Below are 25770 nucleotides of genomic sequence, written 5' to 3' on the forward strand. Positions count from 1 at the left end.
GGCAGGGGGCTTTAACCTATGGGCTTGTACATGGAGGCAGGGGGCTATAACCTATGGGCGTGTACATGGAGGCAGGGGGCTTTAACCTATGGGCGTGTACATGGAGGCAGGGGGCTTTAAACATTTTCTGCTAGCATTTTTTCTTTTTTTTTTGTTACCATCATTTTTTTTTTTACTTAACTTTATTGCTATCACATTGAGTGCTTACAGTCCCCCAATCTGATAGCATAATGGAAATGGCAGGTTCTATTTACAGAATGTCACTTTTGGACACCACTGAAGCTGATCTAGCACAGATTGTGGTTGATCAGCTTCTTTCCCAGCCAGCACTGTCATATCTTGTTGAAACTGGAAGTGAAGAATTGCTTTCGGGCTTCTCGTTGCATTCACCATAGAGATGATCAGCGAACAGACGTTTACTGATCTCCCTCCGCTCTACACATTGTTCCCCAAGGGGCAGCAGAGCACAGAATAGATGGTGGGGGTAGTGGGGTGAAAACGGGGGGTGCGCTACCTCCCAGGAATTGTGGAAGTGATTAGATGGCCTCCCTACAGTGAGCTTGGCAAGTGTCCACACTGCCGCCAACATAAGCTTTAGGTTAATATCAGTAAAAGCGTTATACAAGCTGCTAGCAGGCTTCAGAACTACTTGAAATTTGGTTAAAGTCTGCTAGCAACTTGTTTAAAGTGACAACCAGTACTCCCATTTAGATCTGTGTTTAACATACTCCAACTGGAGAAAAAGGTTAATTTAAAAGCTTCAACAAAGCTTGCTGTACATACTGCTCCTATACAAGCTGAGGCCTGTGTGAACAAATCTAAGAGTCACAATAAAGCATTAAACACATTAACAAATGGCTGCCTATACATAAAATAACATATATAGCATGCAGTAGCAAACGTTCTCTCATGAATACACAATGCTCCAATTGTGCATGATCAACTGCTACTTTGACACTACATGTGTAGTTTACTCCATAGGAAGCCATTTGTTCCATTTCTCATATTTGAAGGCAGTTATAAATCAGTTTTGGTATATACCGGCACTTATGCTGCCTACAGGTACATTTTACTGTTTCCCCCATACAACCTCCCCCCCGTGAAAATAATAAACACTTTGGGATCTCACATTCAAAACTTGCAGCATCCGCTTTAAGATTACAAAAAAAGAAAACGTAGCTTAGATTTCAAGCGTGGACATTTACTTGTAAAATATTCTTCTCTAATAATCCAGTACAAAGTAGGACTACAAAAAAAATAAGACATTTACAGTTTTACATATGCTGATTCAGTTGTACTGGATCCTGATGGAGGAATTCCCAGCACCACATCATAAATCTGCATTTCTGCAGAGTATTGCACACATAGAGAAAAACATGACCAGTAAAAAGGGGCCTTTTCTTGTCTCCATTGCCTGGCACACGCTCTTCTCTAGATGCCTGCTTTTAGGAGCAGGCGTTTACCTGAAAGACAAAAAGGCTGCATTTAATATATACATATACATATATATATATATATATATATATATATATATATATATATATATATATATATATATATATATATATATATATATATATATACACACACAAACATTTTACAAATAAATATTACATTTCTGACAAATGCCTAAAGCACTATGGGTTAGCTAAAAAGACAAAGCAACATTGGATGCCTGTCTTATGGTTTCCTTTGTCTAACTGAACTCCACACAAACAACAAATACACAGAAGAAATCCATATACAGTAGAGCTGCACGATTCTGGATAAAATGAGAAGAACGTTTTTTTTTGCTTAGAATAAAAATTAAAAAAAAAAAACACGATTCTCGGCGTAACATCATCTTTCACATTATACAAAAAAATTGGGCTAACTTTGCTGTTTAGTTTTTTTTTTTTTAAATAATTGAAGTGTCTTTTTCCCAAAAAATTGCATTTGAAAGACCGCTGCGCAAATACAGTGGTATTAAAGATTGCAATGACCTCCATTTTACTTTTTAGGGTCTCTGGCAAAAAATACTGATTTTGTCTTGTAAGCAACAAGTGTCAGAAGAAGGCTTAGTTAAACTGACCTCAATTGCAGACCAAAGTTCTTACTTTTGATCTAAAAGAACCAAATGATACAATGTTTCTTTTTATCTCTCAGCGCTGAGCAATGTTGATAAAAAAAAAATAGCAGTCAAAATGTTTTTACAGCTCTGAGCAGACAACGGCTCTGCACTGGTTACATGAATTGTGGAAATATTGGTTTAAGGGGGGGTTGCAATTTTTTTTTAATGATTAATCGTGCTGCTCTAATATACATTATGATGTACAATTTACAGTATATTCTGTTTTTTCCATTTCTGATATTTACAAAGTTCTACCTGCCAGCCTGGAGACCTGACCTTTCTCTACTGCAGTTAGGAAATACAACTAGGTCTTGTCCGTGTCCCAGCCTAAGACAGTGAAGGAGAATCAGCAGATTGATGAGCTGATCTCTCTGTCCCTTTGATTTCCCCTCCTATCAGCCTGTTTCTTGTTAGGATTTACACCGATCAACCACCTAATATTGAGTAGGTCACCATTCTGCCACCATAACAGCCCTGACCCATTGAGTCATGGACTCCACTAGATCGCTGAAGGTATTCTGAGGTATCTGCGGTCAGGAGCAGATCCTTTAAGCTTTTGCCGGCTTTCCTTCTTCCCACAGTGCATGCTGGTTCCATCTCTTCCCCAGGTAAGAAACGCACACGCCGTCCACATGATGGAAACAGAAAACATTATTCAGCAAGGCAGGCCACCTTCTTCCATTGCTCCATGGTCCAGTTCTGATGCTCACGTGCCCATTGTAAAGACACAGCCCCATATGCGACAAATTGCTATGCCCTGTGTGTGTTCTGATACCTTTCTATTGGAAGCAGATACAACTTTTGCAGCAATTTGAGCTGCAGTCGCTCCCCACATGCATCTAAGAGGCTTGGGTGCAAATGACCCTGACGGCGGTTTGCTGGTTTTTAGACCACTGTTGGTCGGTCCTGAGAGACCGAGAACATCCCACAAGAGCTGCTGTTTTGAAGTTGCTCTCGCCGGTCATCTAGCAATTAAAATGTGGCCGTAGTAAAAGTCGCCTAAATTGTTAAGCTTGCCCATTTTGTTTTTCTGCTTTCAACACATCAACTTCAGGGACAAAGGTTCACTTGCTGCCTAATATATCCCACCTACTTTCAGATGCCATTGTAACACGATAATCCATATTATTATTTACCTGTCAGTGGTCATAATATTATGGCTTATTGCTGTAACCACTACAGCACAGCAGAGATTGGCTCCTTGTGCTGCTACTCCCCTTTCACAGTCTGAGCTTTGATGTATTGGCAATACCAAGTCAAAAATTAGGCACGTAAACTAGTAGTTGCTCTTCAAATTCCATGATAGTGGTTTCATGAAAACATTCCTGTATGGACTGGTGTTTTTTTTTTTTTTATGCCTAGAGTTTGGCTTAAATCTTAAAGATGCCCAATTAAGCTGAGTTTTTAAATTTACACACCAGAGGAAGCAGCTTGTTGTGGAGTAAAATTATCTCTTTGTTTAATAAAGTTACCTGATGCTATACATCAAGGTGTCAGGCCTACGTCTTTGAACAGATAGAAGGTACATACTAGTGATCAACCGATATCGGTTTTTCGTTGCCGATACCGATATTTTGGTCAATGCATATCGGCATCGGCCGATATTTTTGTACATTTAAAATTTTTTACTTTACAGGTACTCTTGTGGAGGGATCTGGGGGGTTTAAAAGACCCCAAACCCCTCCTCTGCACTTCAAAGCATTCAAAACGTCAAGTTTGGCTGTTTTGAATGCTGTCATTTGTTTGAATCTGGCGCAAGACAGTACACGGAAGTGATGGCACCCATGACATCACTTCCAGGTTTTTGCATGGAGACCCAATCAGAGCCGAATGCGGCTTTGATCGGGTCTTCGGTGGCCGTGTAGGCTGGTTGCCCAGGTCTCCCGGTGGGACGGGAGACCGGGCGAGCCGCGGAAAGGGGGATGTCCCCTCCCGCTCCTTGTAATGACAGCCAAGCGGCTTCTCAGCCGCATCAGTTGTCATTACAAGTCAACCGACCATCGGCTATGGACGCCGGCGGTACCGGGGTGATGCCTCTAGCTGCAGGCATCACTTCGGTAGTAGCACTTTCCCGAAATATCGGCAATAATCGGTCACCTTGGTGGCAGATTACAGAATTTATCGGGGAAAGTGCATATCGGCCCCCGATAGATCAGCTTTGCCGATAACCGGTCGATCTCTAGTACATACATATCAGTTGTTGGAATACAATGGTGAAAATAATTATTTGATCACCTGCAGATTTTGTAAGTTTGCCCACCTACAAAGAAATTAAGGGTCTATAATTTTTATTATAAGTGTATTTTAAATGATAGAGACAGAATATCAACTAAAAATACACAAAAAAAACACGATACAAATGTTATAAATTGAGTTGTAGTTCAGTGGAGTAAAAAAGGTATTTGATCCCCTACCAACCAACAATAATTCTGGCTCCCAAAGACTGGCTACAGTATGTGCTCATGTGGTACACAGATGAGTCCTGTCCAATTAAGAAGGTCCTCCTAAGGACAACTCATTATGTGTATAAAAGACACCTGTCTACAGAATCTCTTTGTTCAGTTCAAACCTCACCATCATGGCCAAGACCAAAGAGCTGACAAAGGACATCAGGGACAAGAGTGTAGACCTGCACAAGGCTGGAATGGGCTACAAGACCATCAGCAAGAAGCTTGGTGAGAAGGAGACAACTGTTGGAGGGATTATTCGCAAATTGAAGAAATACCAAATAATCATCAATTGCCCTCAGTGTCTGGAGCTCCATGCAATTTTTTGCCTCATTAGGTAAGCATTATCATGAGAAAAGTGAGGGATCAGCCCAGAACGACAAGGGAGGAGCTTGTGAACGATCAACGCAGTTAGGACCACAGTCACCAAGCAAACCATTGGTAACAACACTATATGCCACCATGGATTGAACTCTTGCAGCGCCCGCAAGGTCCCCCTCCTCAAGAAGGCACATATACCCGCCCATCTGAAGTTTGCCAATGAACATCTAAATGATTCAGAGAAGGGCAGGGAGAAAGTGCTGTTGTAAGATGAAAGATTGTATTAACATGCCTTATGATATTTCAGATATATATTTCAGTTTATGCCCATCCTGTGATGAAATGTGGGCCCTTGCATTTATATCGTAACGAGCTAGACGGACAACCATTCATCCAGCTTGGACGGCAAACAGCTGTATTTTGCATATAGATGAAAAGACATTGACATGTTCAACACTTTTCCATTCATTCATTCAGACACTTAACGAGTTAAGGCTTAGCATTTAGATTACAAGACATTTTGCATAGAGACTGACACCACCCATAAACAATTGACAATTGCTTACATTAACACAGACAAGCTGAACACAAGACGGACCGATACTGCAACAAAACACCTCATATTGACACAAATGCATGGCGAAAGCAAAGGCCCTTTTATGTACTGTTCTGTCTGATATGTGCTATTGACTGATGAATTGTAAACCAGTTTGGATCAGTTTTTCCCGCTCAAAACATGCCTTAAATAAGAGCTACACTTGCAATAAAGTGAGTTGTGACTGCGCTAAGTTTGAGTGCTGTGTGTCGTCATAACTCCTGGCCGGACGAGGGTGAATTCACTATCTAGAAAGGGGGGTTAGCAACTGAAGGGCTGTAATATCATCGTGATTGCCTCCTGACAAGATTTGAGCTAACATAAGATGAGACCAAAATTGAGCTCTCTGGCATTAACATGACTCGCCGTGTTTGGAGGAAGAAAAATGCGGACTATGACTCTAAGAACACCATCCCTACAGTCAAGCAAGGAAGTGGAAACATTATGCTTTGGGGCTGTTTCTCTGCTAAAGGTACAGGCCGACTTTGCCGCATTGAAGGGCCAATGGACTTGGCCATGTATTGTAAAATCTTGGATGAGAACCTTCTTCCCTCAGCCAGAACACTGAAGATGGGTCATGGATGGGTTTTCCATTATGACAATTACCCAAAACATACCGCCAAGGCAACAAAGGAGTGGCTCGAGAAGAAGCACATTAAGGTCAAAGAGTGGCCTAGTCAGACTACAGACTGATATCCAATAGAAAATTTATGGAGGGAGCTGAAACTTCGAGTTGCCAAGCGACAGCCAAGAAACCTTAAGGATTTAGAGAAGATCTGTAAAGTAGAGTGGACCAAAATCCCTCCTGAGATGTGTGCAAACCTGGTAACCAATTACAAGAAACGTCTTACCTCTGTGCTTGCCAACAAGGAATTATCCATCAAGTTCTAATTCATGTTTTGTTTGGGGCATCAAATACTTATTTTACTCACTGAACTACAACTTACTTTATAACATTTGTATCGTGTTTTTTTTATGGATTTTTGGTTGATTTTCTATCTCTATTACTTAAAATGCGCCTATGATAAAAATGATAGACCCTTCATTTCTTTGTAAATGGGCAAACTTACAAAATCTGCAGGGAATCAAATAATTATTTTTCACCACTGTATAGGTATTGCCTACATTGTTTGTGTCACATAGGCCTCATTCACACAGGCGTACTTAAGCGTATATCCGTGTGACAGCTGTGTTTTGTATGCAAGGGATGCATAGGTGTTCCATGCGTCCACATGCAGGCAGTCCCATTCATGTCAATTGGGATGCAGCCACTCCAATCATGTCAAATCGGGAGCAGTGGCTGTGCAGCCGCTGCATCCCAATTGACATGAATGACCCTGCCTGCACAGAGAAGCACCTGTGCATCCAAACTGTGGCCATCACATGGGTGCATGTATAAGTAATCCCATCTAAATGAGGCCACACATTGTACAGTGTCCACAGTAGATGACGATGACAGTATATAAATTAATAAAGATAAAAGGCTTCTAATACTAAATTAATCAGACTTTGCTGGGGCCACAAAAGCTGCAGGAATGGGAACAGCTGACAATACGCCTGATAATTGTTCTCATCGTCTCTAGGTTCACTTCAAGAACAAAAATATTCTTCATACTCCTGCCTTGTTCAAGAAACACCATACCTTCCTCATCCACCTCCAGCCATTGGTGGGGGACTGGGGCCTGAACCGTGATTGATTCTTCCCATTCTCCGGCGTGGATTTCCTGGAGGTCTGCAATGAAAAGAGACATCAGAAACGGCAGAATGATGAATATAAACAATAAAAAAAAATGCTATGCCATTCCAAATAAAACTTTAGGTCTCTGGCTATTATAAGACATTGATGGGTAACTGAACCCACGCACATCCATCTTTCACATAATTTATCTGACCAATAGGATTCAATTCACTGGGAACACTGGATATTACCGCAGAAAATGGCAGGAGTTCAGACAAAGCTGCAATATGTATCACTGTAACCTATGAAATCATTCAGAAAATATTTAAAGTGTCACTAAACCCACATCATAAAAAAACTATCAATAAATGGTGTATTACACGCTGTTCATGCTCACTCATGTTCTGTATTCTGCAAAAAAAACTGATTGATCCTGCTGTTCCACCTTCTGTCCCCTATTCAGCAAGGGATTTTGTAGCTGTGGTGGCAACTCTGCACATGCTCAGTTTTCAGTGAGTTTCTATGGTGAGCATTTCCTCCCTATCCCTTCTGAGCGGCCCATGTGATTATAGAGTCACACATGTGGGCACATACACAGGGATAAATTACATTCCACTCCCTCCCTCGCTCCTCCTCCATGCCCACCAACCAGCTAAACACAATGGGGGCGGGATATTACATGTAGATTAATGGTGGCTTCACCTCCCACTTATTCTGGGACACAGGCTGGAGGGGCACGAGACAGCCTGTAACTGTCAGAAATCCACTCACACCATGTTATTTCCTTAAAATAATAAAGATTTGATTTTAAATATATATTTATATGACAAAACAGTTTATTGATATTATTTAATTATTTTTACTTTGTATTCCAAAGGGTTATTTTTTTCCTTCATTTTGAACATGTGACCAGCAGCAGAGAAATAGAACCTTCTCCTGCTTTTGCTTCCCTGCAGACAGGCTGGGAAAGAGCTGGGTCATGTGACAGCTGTATAACGATTAGGAAAAAGGTACTTAGATGTTTTTGAGTTTTGTTATTAAAATAATTACTGTGCCATCATCCACATGAGATAGAAGGGGCAATGTAAATTAAACAGTGTGTGTTTAGTATCACTTTAAGGAAAATTGGAATAAAAAATAACTGTCACTGCTGACTTGGTCTTTAAAGTGTTACTAAACCCACAACAGTAAAATCAGTGTGTATATGCAGTAAAGCATGCTTGTTGTACTCACTGTGGAACCTAAGGGGTTAAATCCTCCACATTGTGGAAAAAGGCCATGAGATGAGATGCTCTCTTTCTGTCACATGGGCATGGGGGGGGGGGGGGGGGGGAGACTCACTGTGCCTAGTAGAATGTATGGAAATGGCACGCGACTGGGGCACAATATAAAAAGGGTTATTAAAGCCCAAGCTTGGCTAAAAATAAAAATCAGCACAAGGGACATAACTTACAGGGAATGTCCCTTGTGTTAATTCTTCTCTTTTCAGTAGAGATCTTCCTCTGTCCTAGACTTCGTACACACTTTAAAGTGATATTAAAGGCTTTTTTTTTTTTTTTATATATACAGTGGCTTGCGAAAGTATTCGGCCCCCTTGAACTTTGCAACCTTTTGCCACATTTCAGGCTTCAAACATAAAGATATAAAACTGTAATTTTTTGTGAAGAATCAACAAGTGGGACACAATCATGAAGTGGAACGAAATTTATTGGATATTTCAAACTTTGTTAACAAATAAAAAACTGAAAAATTGGGCGTGCAAAATTATTCAGCCCCTTTACTTTCAGTGCAGCAAACTCTCTCCAGAAGTTCAGTGAGGATCTCTGAATGATCCAATGTTGATTTAAATGACTAATGATGATAAATAGAATCCACCTGTGTGTAATCAAGTCTCCGTATAAATGCACCTGCACTGTGATAGTCTCAGAGGTCCGTTTAAAGCGCAGAGAGCATCATGAAGAACAAGGAACACACCAGGCCGGTCCGAGATACTGTTGTGGAGAAGTTTAAAGCCGGATTTGGATACAAAAAGATTTCCCAAGCTTTAAACATCCCAAGGAGCACTGTGCAAGCGATAATATTGAAATGGAAGGAGTATCAGACCACTGCAAATCTACGAAGACCTGGCCGTCCCTCTAAACTTTCAGCTCATACAAGGAGAAGACTGATCAGAGATGCAGCCAAGAGGCCAATGATCACTCTGGATGAACTGCAGAGATCTACAGCTGAGGTGGGAGACTCTGTCCATAGGACAACAATCAGTCGTATACTGCACAAATCTGGCCTTTATGGAAGAGTGGCAAGAAGAAAGCCATTTCTTAAAGATATCCATAAAAAGTGTCGTTTAAAGTTTGCCACAAGCCACCTGGGAGACACACCAAACATGTGGAAGAAGGTGCTCTGGTCAGATGAAACCAAAATCAAACTTTTTGGCAACAATGCAAAACGTTATGTTTGGCGTAAAAGCAACACAGCTCATCACCCTGAACACACCATCCCCACTGTCAAACAACATGGTGGTGGCAGCATCATGGTTTGGGCCTGCTTTTCTTCAGCAGGGACAGGGAAGATGGTCAAAATTCATGGGAAGAGGGATGGAGCCAAATACAGGACCATTCTGGAAGAAAACCTCATGGAGTCTGCAAAAGACCTGAGACTGGGATGGAGATTTGTCTTCCAACAAGACAATGATCCAAAACATAAAGCAAAATCTACAATGGAATGGTTCACAAATAAACATATCCAGGTGTTAGAATGGCCAAGTCAAAGTCCAGACCTGAATCCCATCGAGAATCTGTGGAAAGAACTGAAAACTGCTGTTCACAAACGCTCTCCATCCAACCTCACTGAGCTTGAGCTGTTTTGCAAGGAGGAATGGGCAAAAATTTCAGTCTCTCGATGTGCAAAACTGATAGAGACATACCCCAAGCGACTTACAGCTGTAATCACATGCAAAAGGTGGCGCTACAAAGTATTAACTTAAGGGGGCTGAATAATTTTGCACGCCCAATTATTCCGTTTTTTTATTTGTTAAAAAAGTTTGAAATATCCAATAAGCTTCGTTCCACTTCATGATTGTGTCCCACTTGTTGTTGATTCTTTCACAAAAAATTACAGTTTTATATCTTTATGTTTGAAGCCTGAAATGTGGCAAAAGGTTGCAACGTTTAAGGGGGCCGAATACTTTCGCAAGGCACTGTAAATAACAAGCATGTCAGACCTACTTGCTCTGTGTAATGGTTTTGCACAGAGCAGCCCCCGATCCTCCTTTTCTCAGGTCCCTTGCTGGCGCTTTTGACCCCTTCCTCCTTCCGAGTGCCCCCAGAGCAAGCAGCCTGCAATGGGGGCACCCAAGCAGGCTTATTCCCGAGCCGCACCTCTGCATGTCCATTCACACACAGAGCAGCGGAGTAGCCCCGCCCCCCCTTCTTGGGCTCACTTGCTGTGATTGACAGCAGCGGGAGCCAATGTCTCAGCCAATAAGGAAGGAGAGTCCTCAGAGAGCTGAGGCCCTTGTGCACATCACTGGATCGAGATGAGGATCAGTATATGGATTTTTTTTTTTTTCTTGCAAATCACCTCTGGAACTACCTTCTTTGTATATGGAACTTTTTTTAATATGTTATTTGGACAGGATCATCAATGTGTTTTTTTACTTGCATGCCACACAATTTTATTATTGACTTTTGGTCACTGTATGCAATTGCATTTTCATTTTGTTGTATATGATTTATTTCAGATTAGCGCAGCACTTTGTTTGCATAAACGGCAAATACCTGTGTGCCCCCCACCCCCTAGCTTTTTTTTTTTTTTTAACTGCTTGCCGACTGCTCACAGTATATTTACTGCGGCAGTCAGCCGCTCACAGGCAGAGTGACGTAGGTCTACGTCGCTAGCCTGTGAGGCTCTGGGGAGCGAGCGCGCGCCCGCGGAGGCGCGCTCCCGCTCCCGCGCGGTCATGGACCCCCCCGCGCGTGTGACTGGCGGACCCGATGTCCGCCGGTCACTCGGCGATCGTCGGGGGAGAGGGAGAAAGTCAGGCGGCTTGTGTAAACAAGCTGCCTGTCATTCTCCTCGGTGTAAAGACACTGATCACACGGATCTACTATGTAGATCCGTTGATCAGTGTCCTTACAGCTCAAGCCACAGCCAATCACAGTAGAAAGCACGCCCCTAGGGACACACACAGCCCCTCCCTCCCAAATAAAGTTAACCCCTTCACTACCAGTGTATTTTTACAGTAACAGTGCATATATATAGCACTGATTACTGTAGAAATGTCACTGGTAACCCCAAAAGTGTCAAAAATGTCAGTCAAGGGTCCGATCTGTCCGCCCCAATGTCGCAGTACCGCAAAAAAAAAAAAAAAAAAAACGCAGATCGCCGCCATTACGCGTTAAAAAAAAAAACAACAAAAATGACAGAAATCTTTCCCTTTGTTCGTAAACGCGATAACTTTTGCGCAAACCAAAAAAAATACGCTTTTTGCGATTTTTTTTACCAAACATATGTAGCATAAAACAAATTGGCCGAAAATGTTAAAAAATTTTGATTTTTACATTTTTTTTTGGGGGAATTTCATATAAAAAAATGTGAAAAATATTGTTATTTTTGCAAAATGTACGCTCTTTTTTTGTTTATAGCGCAAAAAGTAAAAAGCGCACAGGTGATCAAATACCACCAAAAGAAAGCTCTGTTTGTGGGGAAAAAAAGACGTCAAATTCGTTTAGGTACAGCGTCGCACGACCGCGCAATTGTCCGTTAAAGTCACGCAGTGCCGAATCGCAAAATACCCCCTGGTCGTTTAGCAGGAAAATCCTCCGGGGCTTAAGTGGTTAACAAGTACCCCCTATTTTATTTTTTCTTTACACCATCACGACCTGTAAGAGATAACAGAAAATATGAAGAGTCATACCCTCTCCCATCATCGAACCGTGAGCTGGATACAGAGTTTGATTGGCCTCTTCTCGATATATCAGGTCTGACCATGCTCTGAAAACTAAAAAACAAAACACCTTATTACTATAATTAGAATTAAAGTATAATTGAAGGTAAAACTTTTTTTTAGTTAAGAGAGAGATAAGAACATCTGTCAGATTTTTATTGCTGTGTGTGCCCCATTATGTAGATGTATCCTCTGTATTTGTCCTGTTTACCGTTATCACTGAGAGTGAAAGAAAATCCTCAATTTTGGATTGTCACCAGAACAGGAAAAGAGGGGAAATCTTCCAATGGGGACACTTATTCTGGTGACACTTTCCTCATACTTCCTGTTTGGCTACGGGACAGGAAGTGAAGGGAAATCCCCTCAATGGGACACACATGGCAAAAAAGAAAAACTTAATAGGGGAATTATAACCCTCTCTTTTTTTTTTTTTTTGAAAATTCTGTTTATTGTATTTTTGGAAAAACAAGGTACAAAACAGAGCCATGTGGGCATACCCAGGCTCAAAAATACAAAAACAAAAGAACAACAATAATAACTTAACTATAACCACCAACCCCCCAACAATGGATGCTGCTTAGAGAGAGCATGTGCAAATCTCAGACATCCTACAGAAGTACCAATGCGCATAACACCAAACGGCCTCTGGCCCATTGTGTGCTAGGGGCCACTTAGATCCCACATCACCACAAGCTAAAATAGGACAGTCCGTGAGCAGGGTCAGGGCATACCAACATCCTGATCTACAACAGTGTCTTTAGCCTCAAGCCACAGCTCCCAGACCTTAGTGAATTTGTTGGGGCACCCCCTGTACGTGTAGGTTATAACCCTCTCTTAATGAAACATTTCATTACCAGTTTTCCATTAATGCCCCTTTCACATTTGTGCGACTTGTCCTGCGATTTGGGACTGCAAAGTCGCATGACAAGTCATACTCCATGATTTCCAATGAGTACCGTTCATATCTGTACGACTTCAAGTCGCAACGACTTCAAAGTAGTCCCTGCACTACTTTAGAATGATTTTAATGCTTTTTGAGGTCAAAAGACCCCTTACCGAAGAAGTCACTGCTCATTGCGCGGACGTAACGCGTATAAGGGGCGGAGCCGAATGTCACATCCTCTCGAGCGGTTTGCGGAGACTGTGTCCTATATGCACTATTGAGTGCTTCCTTTGGGAATACATTGATTTTTATTAAAATTACCTAAACGAAGAGCATTGGATTTCTTGTGCCTTCCCTTTCATGCCTGGGATCTCTCTCTGGGGGTGCATGGAACCCAATCCTAGAAATCTTCTAGGTGTCCTGTATGCGATCCCTCCTACCATCTTCTGACCCCTGTGGGGTATAGCTGCATATGACCTGGGGTGATTCTTGGGTCAGAGATTAACACACTCACGGAGGGGCAGTGGTGGACACTTGTGTGAAGATTTGGACTTTTTTTGCCACTTCTCACATATTATTTGGACTGATTACACTATAGAATATTTAAGCACTTTTCTTTTTATTCTCTATTAGACCGCATTCACACTGCAGCGGCACGACTTCGGGGGCGACCTGTGAAGTCGCGTGCAGCGCGACTTGCATGGACTTCATAAAATGAATGTCTATGCAAGTCGCCTCCAGGTCACCCCGAAGTAGTACAGGACCCTTTTTCTAAGTCGGAGCAACTTGTGTCACTCCTATTAGAACGGCTCCTGTACTACACTATGGGAGCGACGGTGCGTGACTTGTCAGGCTGACCAAGTCGCCTGACAAGTCGTACCAGTGTGAATGGACACTAAGATTATTGATTGCACATATTTTGATCTGGCGTGGCACTGCTTTGGTTTTTTAAGTTTTCTATTAACCACTTAAGCCCCAGCCCTATTTCGGACACTTTTTGTTCACGCGTTAAAACCAGTATTTTTTCCTAGAAAACTACTTAGAACCCCCAAACATTATATATATTTTTTTAGCAAAGACTCTGGAGAATAAAATGTCGGTCATCCTGGGATTTGGGACTGCAAAGTCGCATGACAAGTCGTACTCCATGATTTCCAATGAGTACCGTTCATATCTGTACGACTTCAAGTCGCAACGACTTCAAAGTTGTCCCTGCACTACTTTGTAATGATTTTAATGCTTTTTGAGGTCAGAAGACATAGACATTGCTTCAAGTCCAGTCAAAATTGTGGTAAAATCACGTGACTTTTAGATCACATAAATGTGAAAGGGGCCTTAGGGTCATCTTTAGAGGGAGTTCACTAAAAAATGATATTTACACGCTGGAGATTCAAACCACCCGACAGTTTCTTTTTTTGCAAACTCCGAGATCCAATGGAATTCCTAGGTCAGCACGCCTGCTTTGGACATTATGACACGGTGGGGAGATATGTCAGGTAGAGTTCAATGTTGTATTCGGGACATATGAGAAGACAGGGGCTGATTTAGCTCACCAGGCTCCAGCTACAATAAAATGATAACCTTTGGGTGGACTGAGCTGTGATGATAAAGATCATGTTTTATAGTGAGGAACATTGCACTCTACATAAGGCAGTGTTTCCAGACTACAATCCTCAGGGACCACCAACAGTCCATGTTTCCACACTACCAGGTAGAGGCACAGAAGTTTTAACAAAAGCTTTGAGCAGCTCAAAGCCTTTAAAGCACCCTTCAGCTGCAGTATGGGAATGCCAATTACCATAGTGTAAGTTGTAGCTTTAAAAAGACTAGGCAAATGCTAAAAACATGTGCAAAATATTTGGAGTGTTTGGATGGCATCAGCCACAACTTTGATGTGCCACAGTAATGGTAATTGATTTTTTTCCTCTTTTTTCCTCTCATTCTTGTCAACCTATCTATACAATATCCATGGTCTACTGCAGCCTTTCTCAAGCTTTCTAACACGGAGGAACTCTTGAAATAACTGCCAGGTCTTTGGGAACACTTGCTAAAAATTATTATATCTTCAGCTCACAGGACATTGGCATGAGGGTCTGTGGGAAGAATGCCCCCCTTACATTGGGGGTCAGTGGGAAGAATGCCCCCCTTACATTGGGGGTCAGTGGGAAGAATGCCCCTTACATTGGTGGTGAGTGGGAAGAATGCCCCTTACATTGGTGGTCAGTGGGAAGAATGCCCCTTACATTGATGGTCAGTGGGAAGAATGCCCCTTACATTGGTGGTGAGTGGGAAGAATGCCCCTTACATTGGTGGTCAGTGGGAAGAATGCCCCTTACATTGATGGTTAGTGGGAAGAATAGCCTTTCAATGGTGGTGAGTGGGAAGAATGCCCCTTACATTGGTGGTCAGTGGGAAGAATGCCCCTTACATTGGTGGTCAGTGGGAAGAATGCCCCTTACATTGGTGGTCAGTGGGAAGAATGTCCCTTACATTGGTGGTTAGTGGGAAGAATAGCCTTTCAATGGTGGTGAGTGGGAAGAATGCCCCTTACATTGGTGGTCAGTGGGAAGAATGCCCCTTACATTGGTGGTCAGTGGGAAGAATGCCCCTTACATTGGTGGTCAGTGGGAAGAATGCCCCTTACATTGGGGGTCAGTGGGAAGAATGCCCCTTACATTGGTGGTTAGTGGGAAGAATAGCCTTTCAATGGTGGTGAGTGGGAAGAATGCCCCTTACATTGGTGGTCAGTGGGAAGAATGCCCCTTACATTGGTGGTCAGTGGGAAGAATGCCCCTTACATTGGTGGTCAGTGGGAAGAATGCTCCTTACATTGGTGGTGAGTGGGAAGAATGCCCCTTACATTGGTGGTGAGTGGGAAGAATTCCCCTTACATTGGTGGTGAGTGGGAAGAATTCCCCTTACATTGGTGGTGAGTGGGAAGAATGCCCCTTACATTGGTGGTGAGTGGGAAGAATTCCCCTTACATTGGTGGTGAGTGGGAAGAATGCCCCTTACATTGGTGGTCAGGAGGAAGAATGTCCCTTACATTGGTGGTTAGTGGGAAGAATAGCCTTTCAATGGTGGTGAGTGGGAAGAATGCCCCTTACATTGGTGGTCAGGAGGAAGAATGTCCCTTACATTGGTGGTCAGTGGGCTGAATGCCCCTTACATTGGGGGTCAGTGGGAAGAATGTCCCTTACATTGATGGTTAGTGGGAAGAATGACCCTTACATTGGTGGTGAGTGGGAAGAATGACCCTAACATTGGTGGTCAGTGAGATGAATGCTGCTTACATTGGTGGTCAGTGGGAAGAATGACCCTTACATTGGGGGTCAGTGGGAAGAATGTCCCTTACATTGATGGTTAGTGGGAAGAATGACCCTTACATTGGTGGTGAGTGGGAAGAATGCCCCTAACATTGGTGGTCAGTGAGATGAATGCTGCTTACATTGGTGGTCAGTGGGAAGAATGACCCTTACATTGGTAGTCAGTGGGAAGAATATTCCTTACTTGGCAAAATTCAATAAAAATCACATTGAACTACTTGGAAGAATACTTACAATAGAACAACAAAGTCTGTAATTCCCCAGAACAGATCTGTAATAAAGGAAAGTCTCCATGGTGATCTGCTCTGACCATCCAACACTTGTCCTGAGAAAAAAAGGAAAGGATGACATAAAATAAAATGATACAATATAGACTATGAGCATTGACAGGGTCACTTTAAATCTCTAAGTCCCCTTTCACACTTGTGCGACTTCAAAGTCGCACGATTTGATGCGACTTTGTTGCCACGATTTTGATGCAAGTTTGAGTGCGCTTATAATGTCTTTTCCTCAAAACGCATCAAAATCATGCCAAAAGTAGTGCAGGGACTACTTTGGTGACTTCAAGTCGCACAGATGTGAATGGGGCTCATTGGAAATAATGGAGAACCACTTGTCATGTGATTTTTCAGTCCCAAATCGCATGACAAGTCGCACAAATGTGAAAGGGGCCTTAAGATAAATGAATAAAAGGTTAATATGTTAAAGTGAAAATGTAGGCCATAGTGCCCCCTTTGGTTGGTGTGGTGGTCTGTACATTGCAATACACCGCGCCGGAGAGAGTATTCATCACAATGCAAAGGTAAGTGCTCATTGGTCAGCACGACTGTCATTTAAAAACTGACATCACTCGTGTCATATTGCATATGTGTGAAATGAAGTGCAGGATGTCATGTGCCTCATCTCATGGATACACACCTGGCGCACTGAACTTGGCACTTTGAAAAGTGATATTCTCTCCATGGTGCCTTTTAACTTTACTCTTTGGGTTTGCTTTAGCTATGCTTGTTTTCCTGGTTATCATTGTGTCATACAGTCTAGTCCGAGCAGGGATCCTCAAACTACGGCCCTCCAGCTGTTGGGGAACTACACGTCCCATGAGGCATTGCAAAACTCTGACATTCACAGACATGACTAGGCATGATGGGAATTGTAGTTCCTGAACAACTGGAGGGCCATAGTTTGGTCTAGTGGGAATTCTATTATACATTTTGCTGTTTGAGTGCTGCATCCCCTGCATTAGTCACCCTGTATCATCATCTGGGTGCTTTTTTAGCCTATTTGTATGTCATGTCTTGTGATCTCTTTACAGATACGTGTGACAATATCTTATTTATTACTGATTATCGAACAAACTTTTTTTTTTCTGCCTATGATGCTGCGTGGATATCGCCTTATCTTTTGAATGGCCTTGCTATTCTCTTTTTTTAGTTCTTTGATGGTTTTGCACCCATAGGTTCCCCACACCCCCTTTTTCACTTAAGCCCCGTACACACGTAGCGATTGTCGGCCGTAAATATTCAGCCGCTCGGCCGATTGTCGGCTTGTTAGTATGATGCTTCTGACAACCGACTGCGACTTTTCGGCTGAACAGAATCTGTTGTGCAGGCTATAAAATTTTTGTTGGACGTCACCAGAACGGCCAATTGTTCGCAAGTCAGTACAGAATTCGGCCGACTAACAGCAGATGAGCAAGACTGGGCATGCTCAGAGAAGATAAAACACACGGAAAGTTAACCATCACATGACATCACTTCTGCAGTCGGCTGTTGTTGGCCAACAAAATTCGTGTGCAGTCTTTAGCACTTTTCAACCGACAGGACAGCCCTGGACAAAAGACGGCCGATCGTTCGGCCGACATTCGGTACGTGTGTACGGGCCTTAACCAGTTTTTTGACTGGGATTTTTTTGTACATGCCTGTCAGCTGTGCCTGCACTGTGGATCGCTCTTCAAAGGCCAACACCCGCCAGCCCTGACCAGTGTGTCCCCCCAGTGGGGTATGGGGGGGTCATTGATCCCCGGAAATCTGGAAGGACAGAAACCTCCCAGCCAGCGATGTGGTAGACAGCAGTGGGATCATTATATCATTTATAGGATCTGATATCTCCCCCACACATACAGATCTGTACTACCCATATGCTGGGGGGAGGGGTGGGATCTTAAAGCAGATGCTACTGTAAAGCTGGATACACACTATACAACTTTTGTTGGTAGATTTCCTTTAGATTTACCTTCAACTATGTAGTACAAGGGTCTGCCTGATTGCATACAAATTCAAAGTGTTTAGATTTGACCTCATATTATATGGTTTTAGCAAATCAAAAGGAAAAAATCTAAAGACAATTGTATAGTGTGTATGGCCCATTACACACATAAAGCTGATCACACACACCATACAATCTGATTGTACAACATGCTACAAACCAAGGGTTACAATCAGCTTTGGATTACGTACACTATGTAATATGAGCACCCATCTAAACCATGAAATCAATTTGTATCCTATCAGGCGGTCACTTGTTCTATATAGTTAAACACTTGCCGACCGCTGCACGACTATTTACTGCGGCAGTCAGCCCCCTACAGGCAAACCGACGTAGGGCTACGTCGCTCGCCTACGAGCCTCTAGGGGGCGAGCGCACGCCGCCGGGGGCGCGCTCCAGCCCCCGCTCATTCACTAACAACCCCGCACGAGTGACCGGCGGCTCCGATGTCTGCCGGTCACTCGCGATCTCCCGCTGGAGAGGGAGAAAGACAGACGGCTGATGTAAACAAAGCTGCCTGTCATTCTCCCTGATGTAACTGCAGAGACTACACGATCCTGCTATGTAGGATCGTATGTCTCTGTGGTTACATCACAAGCCACGCCCCCCCCACCGTTAGAAACACGCCCCTAGGGATACATTTAACCCCTTGATCACCAATAAAGTTAACCCCTTCCTTGCCATTGTCATAATTACAGTAGCAGTGCATATATCTATATATATATATATATATATAGCACTGATTACTGCAGTAATGTCACTGGTAAGCCCAAAAGTGTCAAAAATGTCAGTCAAGGGTCCGATCTGTCCGCTGCAATGTCGCAGTCCCGCAACAAAAAACGCAGATCGCCGCCATTACTAGTAAAAAAAAAAAAAACAATAAAAATGACAAAAATCTTTCCAGTAGTTTGTAGACGCAATAACTTTTGCGGAAACCAATCAAAATACGCTTATTGTGATTTTTTTTACCAAACATATGTAGCAGAAAACAAATTGGCCTAAAATGTTAAAAAATTTTGATTTCTACTTTTTTGGGGGGAATTTCATATAAAAAAATGTGAAAAATGTTATTTTTTCAAAATTGTCGCTCTTTTTTTGTTTATAGCGCAAAAAATAAAAATCGCACAGGTGATCAAATACCACCAAAAGAAAGCTCTGTTTGTGGGAAAGAAAGGACGTCAATTTCATTTGGGTCCAGTGTCACACGACCGCGCAATTGTCAGTGCCGAATCGCAAAATAGGCCCTGGTCTTTGAGCAGCCAAATCCTCTGGGGCTGAAGTGGTTAAAGTATAACTAAAGGCAAAGCTTTATTTGGGTTGTCCCCAGAAAAGTAATAGAAGGGGAATCTTCCAATGGGGACACTAGTTCTGCTGACCTGGGGGGTCACCAGGAAATTACCTTCATTTGCAGGGATTTCCTCTCACTTCCTGTTTGGTTTTGGGACAGGAAGTGAAGAGAAATCTCCACCATGGGACACAGATAGAGAAAAAAATATCTGACAGGGGTTACAATCTTCCATTTATTTATCCAAAATTAAAAAAAGTTGTGCCTACAATTCTACTTTAATGGTAGATCTATATAAGATTGTACAATCAGATTGTTACATGCGTAGTGAACTTACAGCTGACTATACAATCAGATTGATTTGATCTATAGAGATTGTACAATGTAATATGAGATCTACCTAAACAATACCATGTAAGTTCTATCCGATCGGACAGGCTCTCACACTGCATGGCTGCTGGCAGTTCTAATGCAGATTGTACAATCAGATTGTATAGTGAATGGGTAATAGACTGTACAGTGTAGAGTGACCTGGTCCAGTCTGTGCGATCCGTTCCATCTGATAACAGCTGTGCAGTAGAAGGTCCGGCCTGATTGGACAGAGATGTGATGGATCGCACAGACTGGACCCCACACTGTGCAGGAGATCGTCCGATGAGATTGTGTGGTGTGTGTGGTCGGTACACAGGGCTCACCGTTAGAGATGTACACCATGATTCCTCCTCGGATGGTGACTCAGTCTCCGCTATAGCTGCGGAAATCCGGGAACACCAAACAGGAGGTGGAGGGCGCTGATTGGACGCTGTGGGCGTGTCCTGGAGAGCCTGGCAACGCGGTCCTAGTTACAGAGGCGCCGGACAGACTTAACTCCTCCACTGCCAGAGTGACGTGCACACAGGATGCACACAATTGGATTCTCCAGTGAGAATGTTCCTGGGTTATTCATGGTTGTCTATGATGCAAGGAATAGGTTATGTTTGTCCATTATCTGTGGCAACACACCGCTCATCCACCAATGGGCTGTATAGTTCCCAGGGATAGTGTATTGTTGTCCTCTCTCTCATGTACACACTGCTGTCTGAGTCCTAGGGTTAGCTCCTGGTCGGCGCTTGTCAGTGGCGCATGCGCGGTCGAAGCCCGGTGGCTGCGATGACCCAGGCGGAGAAGGGAGAACCGGAGAACGGGAAGGAGAAAGAAAAGGAGCAGCGCGGGGTGAAGAGACCCATCGTCCCCGCCGCCATTCCTGAGCCTCTGCAGGAGGTGACCGGGAGGGGTGTTATATGTTCTGTATATCAGGCTGGCCATACATAGCTAACCCTGGGCGAGTCATACCCAGTAAAAGGGGGGCTCTCCTCCCCGCTGGCCCCCAGTACAAGGGGGGCCCCACTGACCCCCAGTACAAGGGGGCCCTTTCTCCCCGCTGACCCCCAGTACAAGGGGGGCCTCTCCTCCCCACTAACTACCTGTACAAGGTGGGGGCCCTCCTCCCCACTGACCCCTGTACAAGGGGGGGCTTCCTCCCCAGTACAAGGGGGACCCCCCCACTGACCCCCCCAGTACAAGGGGGGCCCCCCCCCCCCAGTACAAGGGGAGCCTTCCTCCCCCCCCACCGACCCCCAGTACAAGGGGGGCCCTCCTCCCCCACACCGACCCCCTAGTACAAGGGGTACCCTCCTCTCCGCCCACCCCCCAGTACAAGGGGGAACCTTCTTCCGCTGAGATTGATGTTATGGGAAGTATTATACAGATAGCAGTGGGGTATAGTGTATCTCAGTGATCTCCTTCCTCTGTATAATTCTCCTTGTCTTTCTATTATACAGCACATTCAAAGTGACTATGTGGTGGTGATAAACCCTGGCTCTAGTATACTGCGCATTGGCAGAGCCACAGACAGCCATCCAGCAGGTATACCCCATGTCATCGCCCGCAGACACAAACAGCCAGGACAACCTACCCACTGTGACAGGTGGCTGCTCAGAGACGGCCTGAATGTAAGTCTTCTCATCTGTCATAGTGAACACCCCTGTGATTCTGTATGGGATGTATGATTACAGTACACTAACCTGTATGAGGAATGACATACTGAGATCATAGTTTGGTTCCCTTTGTTTAAAATAACAGATTTTAATTTCTTGTGTCATTCTATCATTAGAAACCTGAAAGCAATGAGCAGAGACAAAATGGTCTCAAAATGGTGGATCAAGCCATCTGGTCCAAAAAGATGTCTAATGGGACCAGACGCATCCCCGTGGTGCCAGAGCAGGTATGTACCAAGCACAGAAGCCATGGTTGTCTGGCAATCTCTGGTGTTTTGTAGGCTGCCCTTTATTATGTAATAGTAACCCCTTCAATGCAGGGCACTTTCACCTCCTTCCTGCCTAGGCCAGTTTTCAGCTTTCACCCTTTGAATGAATGAGTGCCTGCTCATCTGTGTTGCCCATCAGTGCTGCCTATCCGTGCCCATTAGTGCTCCCCACCAAAAGACCTAGAGAGTCGGATGGTACCCCGGTGAGGGCAGCACTAACCTGCACGCCTCAAGCTTCTCACTGGTCGATTCATGATGTTGTACAGGCGGTTTGAGCACAGTGTGGTGGTCCCCCTCCCTTGTACTCTGCTCAGCAGCTCGGGTCTCCTCCTGTCCTCCCCTGCATACAGAGCGCTCCATGCTGTGAAGGGGGCGGCCAGATAATGTAAGCAGCAACAAGCGGAGGACTCATTGTGCTCCAAGCCTCTCTCTAAAACCAGAGCACACAAGGCAGAGCACAGCGCAACCCAGAATAAAGGTAAGCGCTGGTGGAGACGCCAGACCCGTGTGGCTATGGGATGAGGGCATAGGACTTCAGTGATACTGAAGCCAGCGGGCTGCAAGGAGCCAAAATCTGCTTGGAACCACCTTATGTGAAAAGAAGGGCAGCACAGGTGTCTGCAGGCAAGTCAGGGCTTTGTAAGTGCCTTATCTGAGGGAAGTTCAGAAAAGGGCAGATTGCCCTAAGAGGGACAGCAGAAGAGGAGAAATGCTGTTATGACTTCCCTGTTACTAATCAAAAATGCACAACATCTATTTTTTATTAGCGCCATTTCTGTTGGCCATATGACTATACCCTGCTGCTAATCAGATATGCACAATATTGACGCTGTCAGTGTCATTCTGTTATGACTGTACCTTGTTGCAAATCAGAAATGCACAACATTGACGTTGTCCATGTGTTTCTGTTTTGACAGTACCCTGTTGCTAATCATAAATGCACAACATTGAAGGTTGTCTGCGTCTTTCTGGTATATAACTGTACCTTGTTGCTAATCAGAAATGCACAACTTTGAAGTTTATCTTTTCGGTTAATCTTGCTATACTACTGTTTCCTATTGCTCATTAGGAATTTGCAGCTTGGAAGGTTGTTGATATTTTTTTCTGTTTTAGTATTGGGTACATGACTATACCCTGCCAGGCATCAGCAATACATAGCACTGAAGTTCGTGTCCTTCTGTCTTTTTATATTGGTTATATTGCTGATCTTGGAAAATTGGAAAGAAAGACATTTGGACTTTATTGGCACCAATATTAAAAATGTATATTTTTATTCGGAAAACACAGGAAACATTAATTTCAAAGACAAAAAAGAAATATACAAAACAGACATACAATTTATACACAATAAAATCAGGCGGCAAAGCCTCAAAACGGTGTGCAATGAAATCACACAACCTACTAAATAATTTATAATTGTAACAACAATCACATATATCTCCGGAATTACCCACCCCAAGACGGCCTACACGCGTTTGCCGGTTGCCCCCTATGCCCGGATACAGCGTGTTCCCCCATGGGGGTGTCCGGACATGTGGGGGGAACCGCATGTGCCCTTGAAGAAGCCTTATCCATATCATACGCAATCGTGATAAACGTTGCAACGGTTTCTTGTTTACATGTTCTCCCACGGCCCTGAACCATGAGTATGGGGGCCAAGGTTGTCATCTCCTTACTAAACGGTTTACAATGCCTGCCTTGTGATGATCTTGTTTATTCCTATACTCCACTGTCTGATTGTGTCGTGGTTTGTTTATACAACCCTATTCACAGTATGTAATGTTGCTGTTTCCCTTGTTTTTCTCATTTGATGCACTTCGCTATGCCTAAAAGTGTTGTTTACTTGTTATGTCATTCCATTTTAACTCAATAACATGTCTTTTAAAAAAAAAAAAAAGGTGAAAACAGTATTTTATGGAAAAAATTAAATTGTCTATGATGTATTGTTTTAGCAAACTAAGGCAGGCCATAGACGATTCGAATTACGTACGATTTATCGTTCGATAAACGAAAGCGGCACTCGTGCACATCATCGAGTGTACCATCAATGTGAGCCGAAAATCGTACGACAAAACACTATTTTTTGTGCCTTTTAACCACATCTCTACCGGACACACTCCCTACTGTTCTGTGTTTTGTTAGGCGAAATCATACAACTCCCCCACTAATGATACGAAATTCGGCCGATTTTCGCAAAAAAACCCAACATGTTGGATATGTGAATTTTTGCTGTCGTACGAAAATCGAACGTTTTACACACCACACTAACGATACGAAAATCGTTCGATAACACTGCCATTTACGATTTTTGAACGAAATTCGAATCGTCTATGGCCTGCCTTAGTGTCAACCAGTTAGGTCTACTTAAAACTAGAAATTATGCAGGCATACCCAGCATAGAGAGATGTTAGTGACTGGCACAGTGATGCTGCCACATATATCTCCTGTGGTTGGTCACCTATTCTGTTGTCACATGACCAAGGCATGAGACGGGATCACTGTAGCATTCATGAGCAACCTAATTAGGTTAGGTTAGCAATAAAGAGACTTTTAATGGAGCACCAGATATACCCTAATGTCAAGTCTACGGGAAGGCAAAACCCTCTTCAAGCAGGTCAACTTGGGCTTGAAAGTTGGTCAACTTCAGGTCCTGTCAAATGCACTTATCAATGAATGAACGATCTCAGAAATGTCAAACTGATGCCATGCACAAACCTAAAGCCCAATGACATAGGCCCTAGGAGCTTTTCATTGAAGATGAAAATTAAGAAACCTTAACTACTTGACCTCCAGAAGATGTACCCCCCTTTTATGACCAGGCAATTTTTTGTGATATGGCACTGCGTCACTTTTACCCAAATAAATTAGAGCTTTCTTTTGGTGGTATTTGATCACCTCTGCGGGTTTTAATTTTTTGCGCTATAAGCAAAAATGAGACCGACGATTTTGAAAAAAAAAAAAAAAACATATCCAATGAAAAAAAATCGAAATTCTTTTATATATTTGGTTCAATATGTATTCTGCCACATATTTTTGGTAAAAAAAAAAAAAAAAATCACAGTAAGCGTATATTGATTGGTTTGCGCAAAAGTTACAGCTTCTACAACCTATAGGATATTTTTATTTATTTATTAATTTACTAGTAATGGCTGTGATCAGTGACTTATAGAGGCACTGCAATATGGACATTCTGACACTAACTGACACTCTTGACACTTTTTCGGAACCGGGGACACAGCAATCAGTGCTAAAAATATGCACTGTCATTGTACTAATGACATTGGCTGAGAAGGGGTTAACATCTGGGGTGATCAAAGGGTTAACTGTGTGTGTAACTTGTGTTTTTTCTAAACTGCAGGAGGTGCTTTTACTAGGGTAAGACATGGATTCGAGTCCCTGCTTTTCAGAGACACAAGTTCCATGCCTTCCCTCCTGTCAGAACGGGAGCGGTTAATCAGTAGAACTGCTATAGGGTGGACCTGAAGTAGTTAATGACATTTACTTTGCTAAAGCAATGTTTGTCATAAACAAAGTTTTATTTTATTAAAATGCTTGTTTTCACCTTTTTATTTTCTTCCTTTGTTGCCTCTTAGTGCAGTTGATCTCTTGC

The 25770-nt window shown here is 43.2% G+C and overlaps 2 protein-coding genes across 2 annotated transcripts in view; one reads left to right on the plus strand and one right to left on the minus strand.

The window, feature by feature from the left end:
• Positions 1-1099: 1099 nt before the first annotated feature.
• SELENOK (selenoprotein K) lies at positions 1100-20685 on the minus strand. Its single transcript, XM_082265187.1, has 5 exons — positions 20551-20685; positions 16540-16630; positions 12067-12150; positions 7116-7205; positions 1100-1463 (listed from the first exon to the last, which is right to left on the minus strand). The coding sequence occupies exons 1-4, from the start codon at positions 20567-20569 to the stop codon at positions 7121-7123; spliced, it is 279 nt and encodes a 92-aa protein (XP_082121313.1). The 5' UTR covers positions 20570-20685; the 3' UTR covers positions 1100-1463; positions 7116-7120.
• A 257-nt stretch (positions 20686-20942) lies between these two features.
• ACTR8 (actin related protein 8) overlaps positions 20943-25770 on the plus strand; it is a 40445-nt gene continuing 35617 nt past the window's right edge. The window contains exons 1-3 of the mRNA XM_082264910.1: positions 20943-21115; positions 21676-21846; positions 22008-22118. Coding sequence (XP_082121036.1) covers positions 20978-21115; positions 21676-21846; positions 22008-22118 — 420 coding nt within the window. The 5' untranslated portion in view covers positions 20943-20977. The remainder of the gene's footprint in view (positions 21116-21675; positions 21847-22007; positions 22119-25770) is intronic.

The sequence above is a fragment of the Pelophylax lessonae genome (assembly GCF_965119305.1).
Source record: "Pelophylax lessonae genome assembly, chromosome: 8".
NCBI classification, from domain to species: Eukaryota; Metazoa; Chordata; class Amphibia; order Anura; family Ranidae; genus Pelophylax; species Pelophylax lessonae.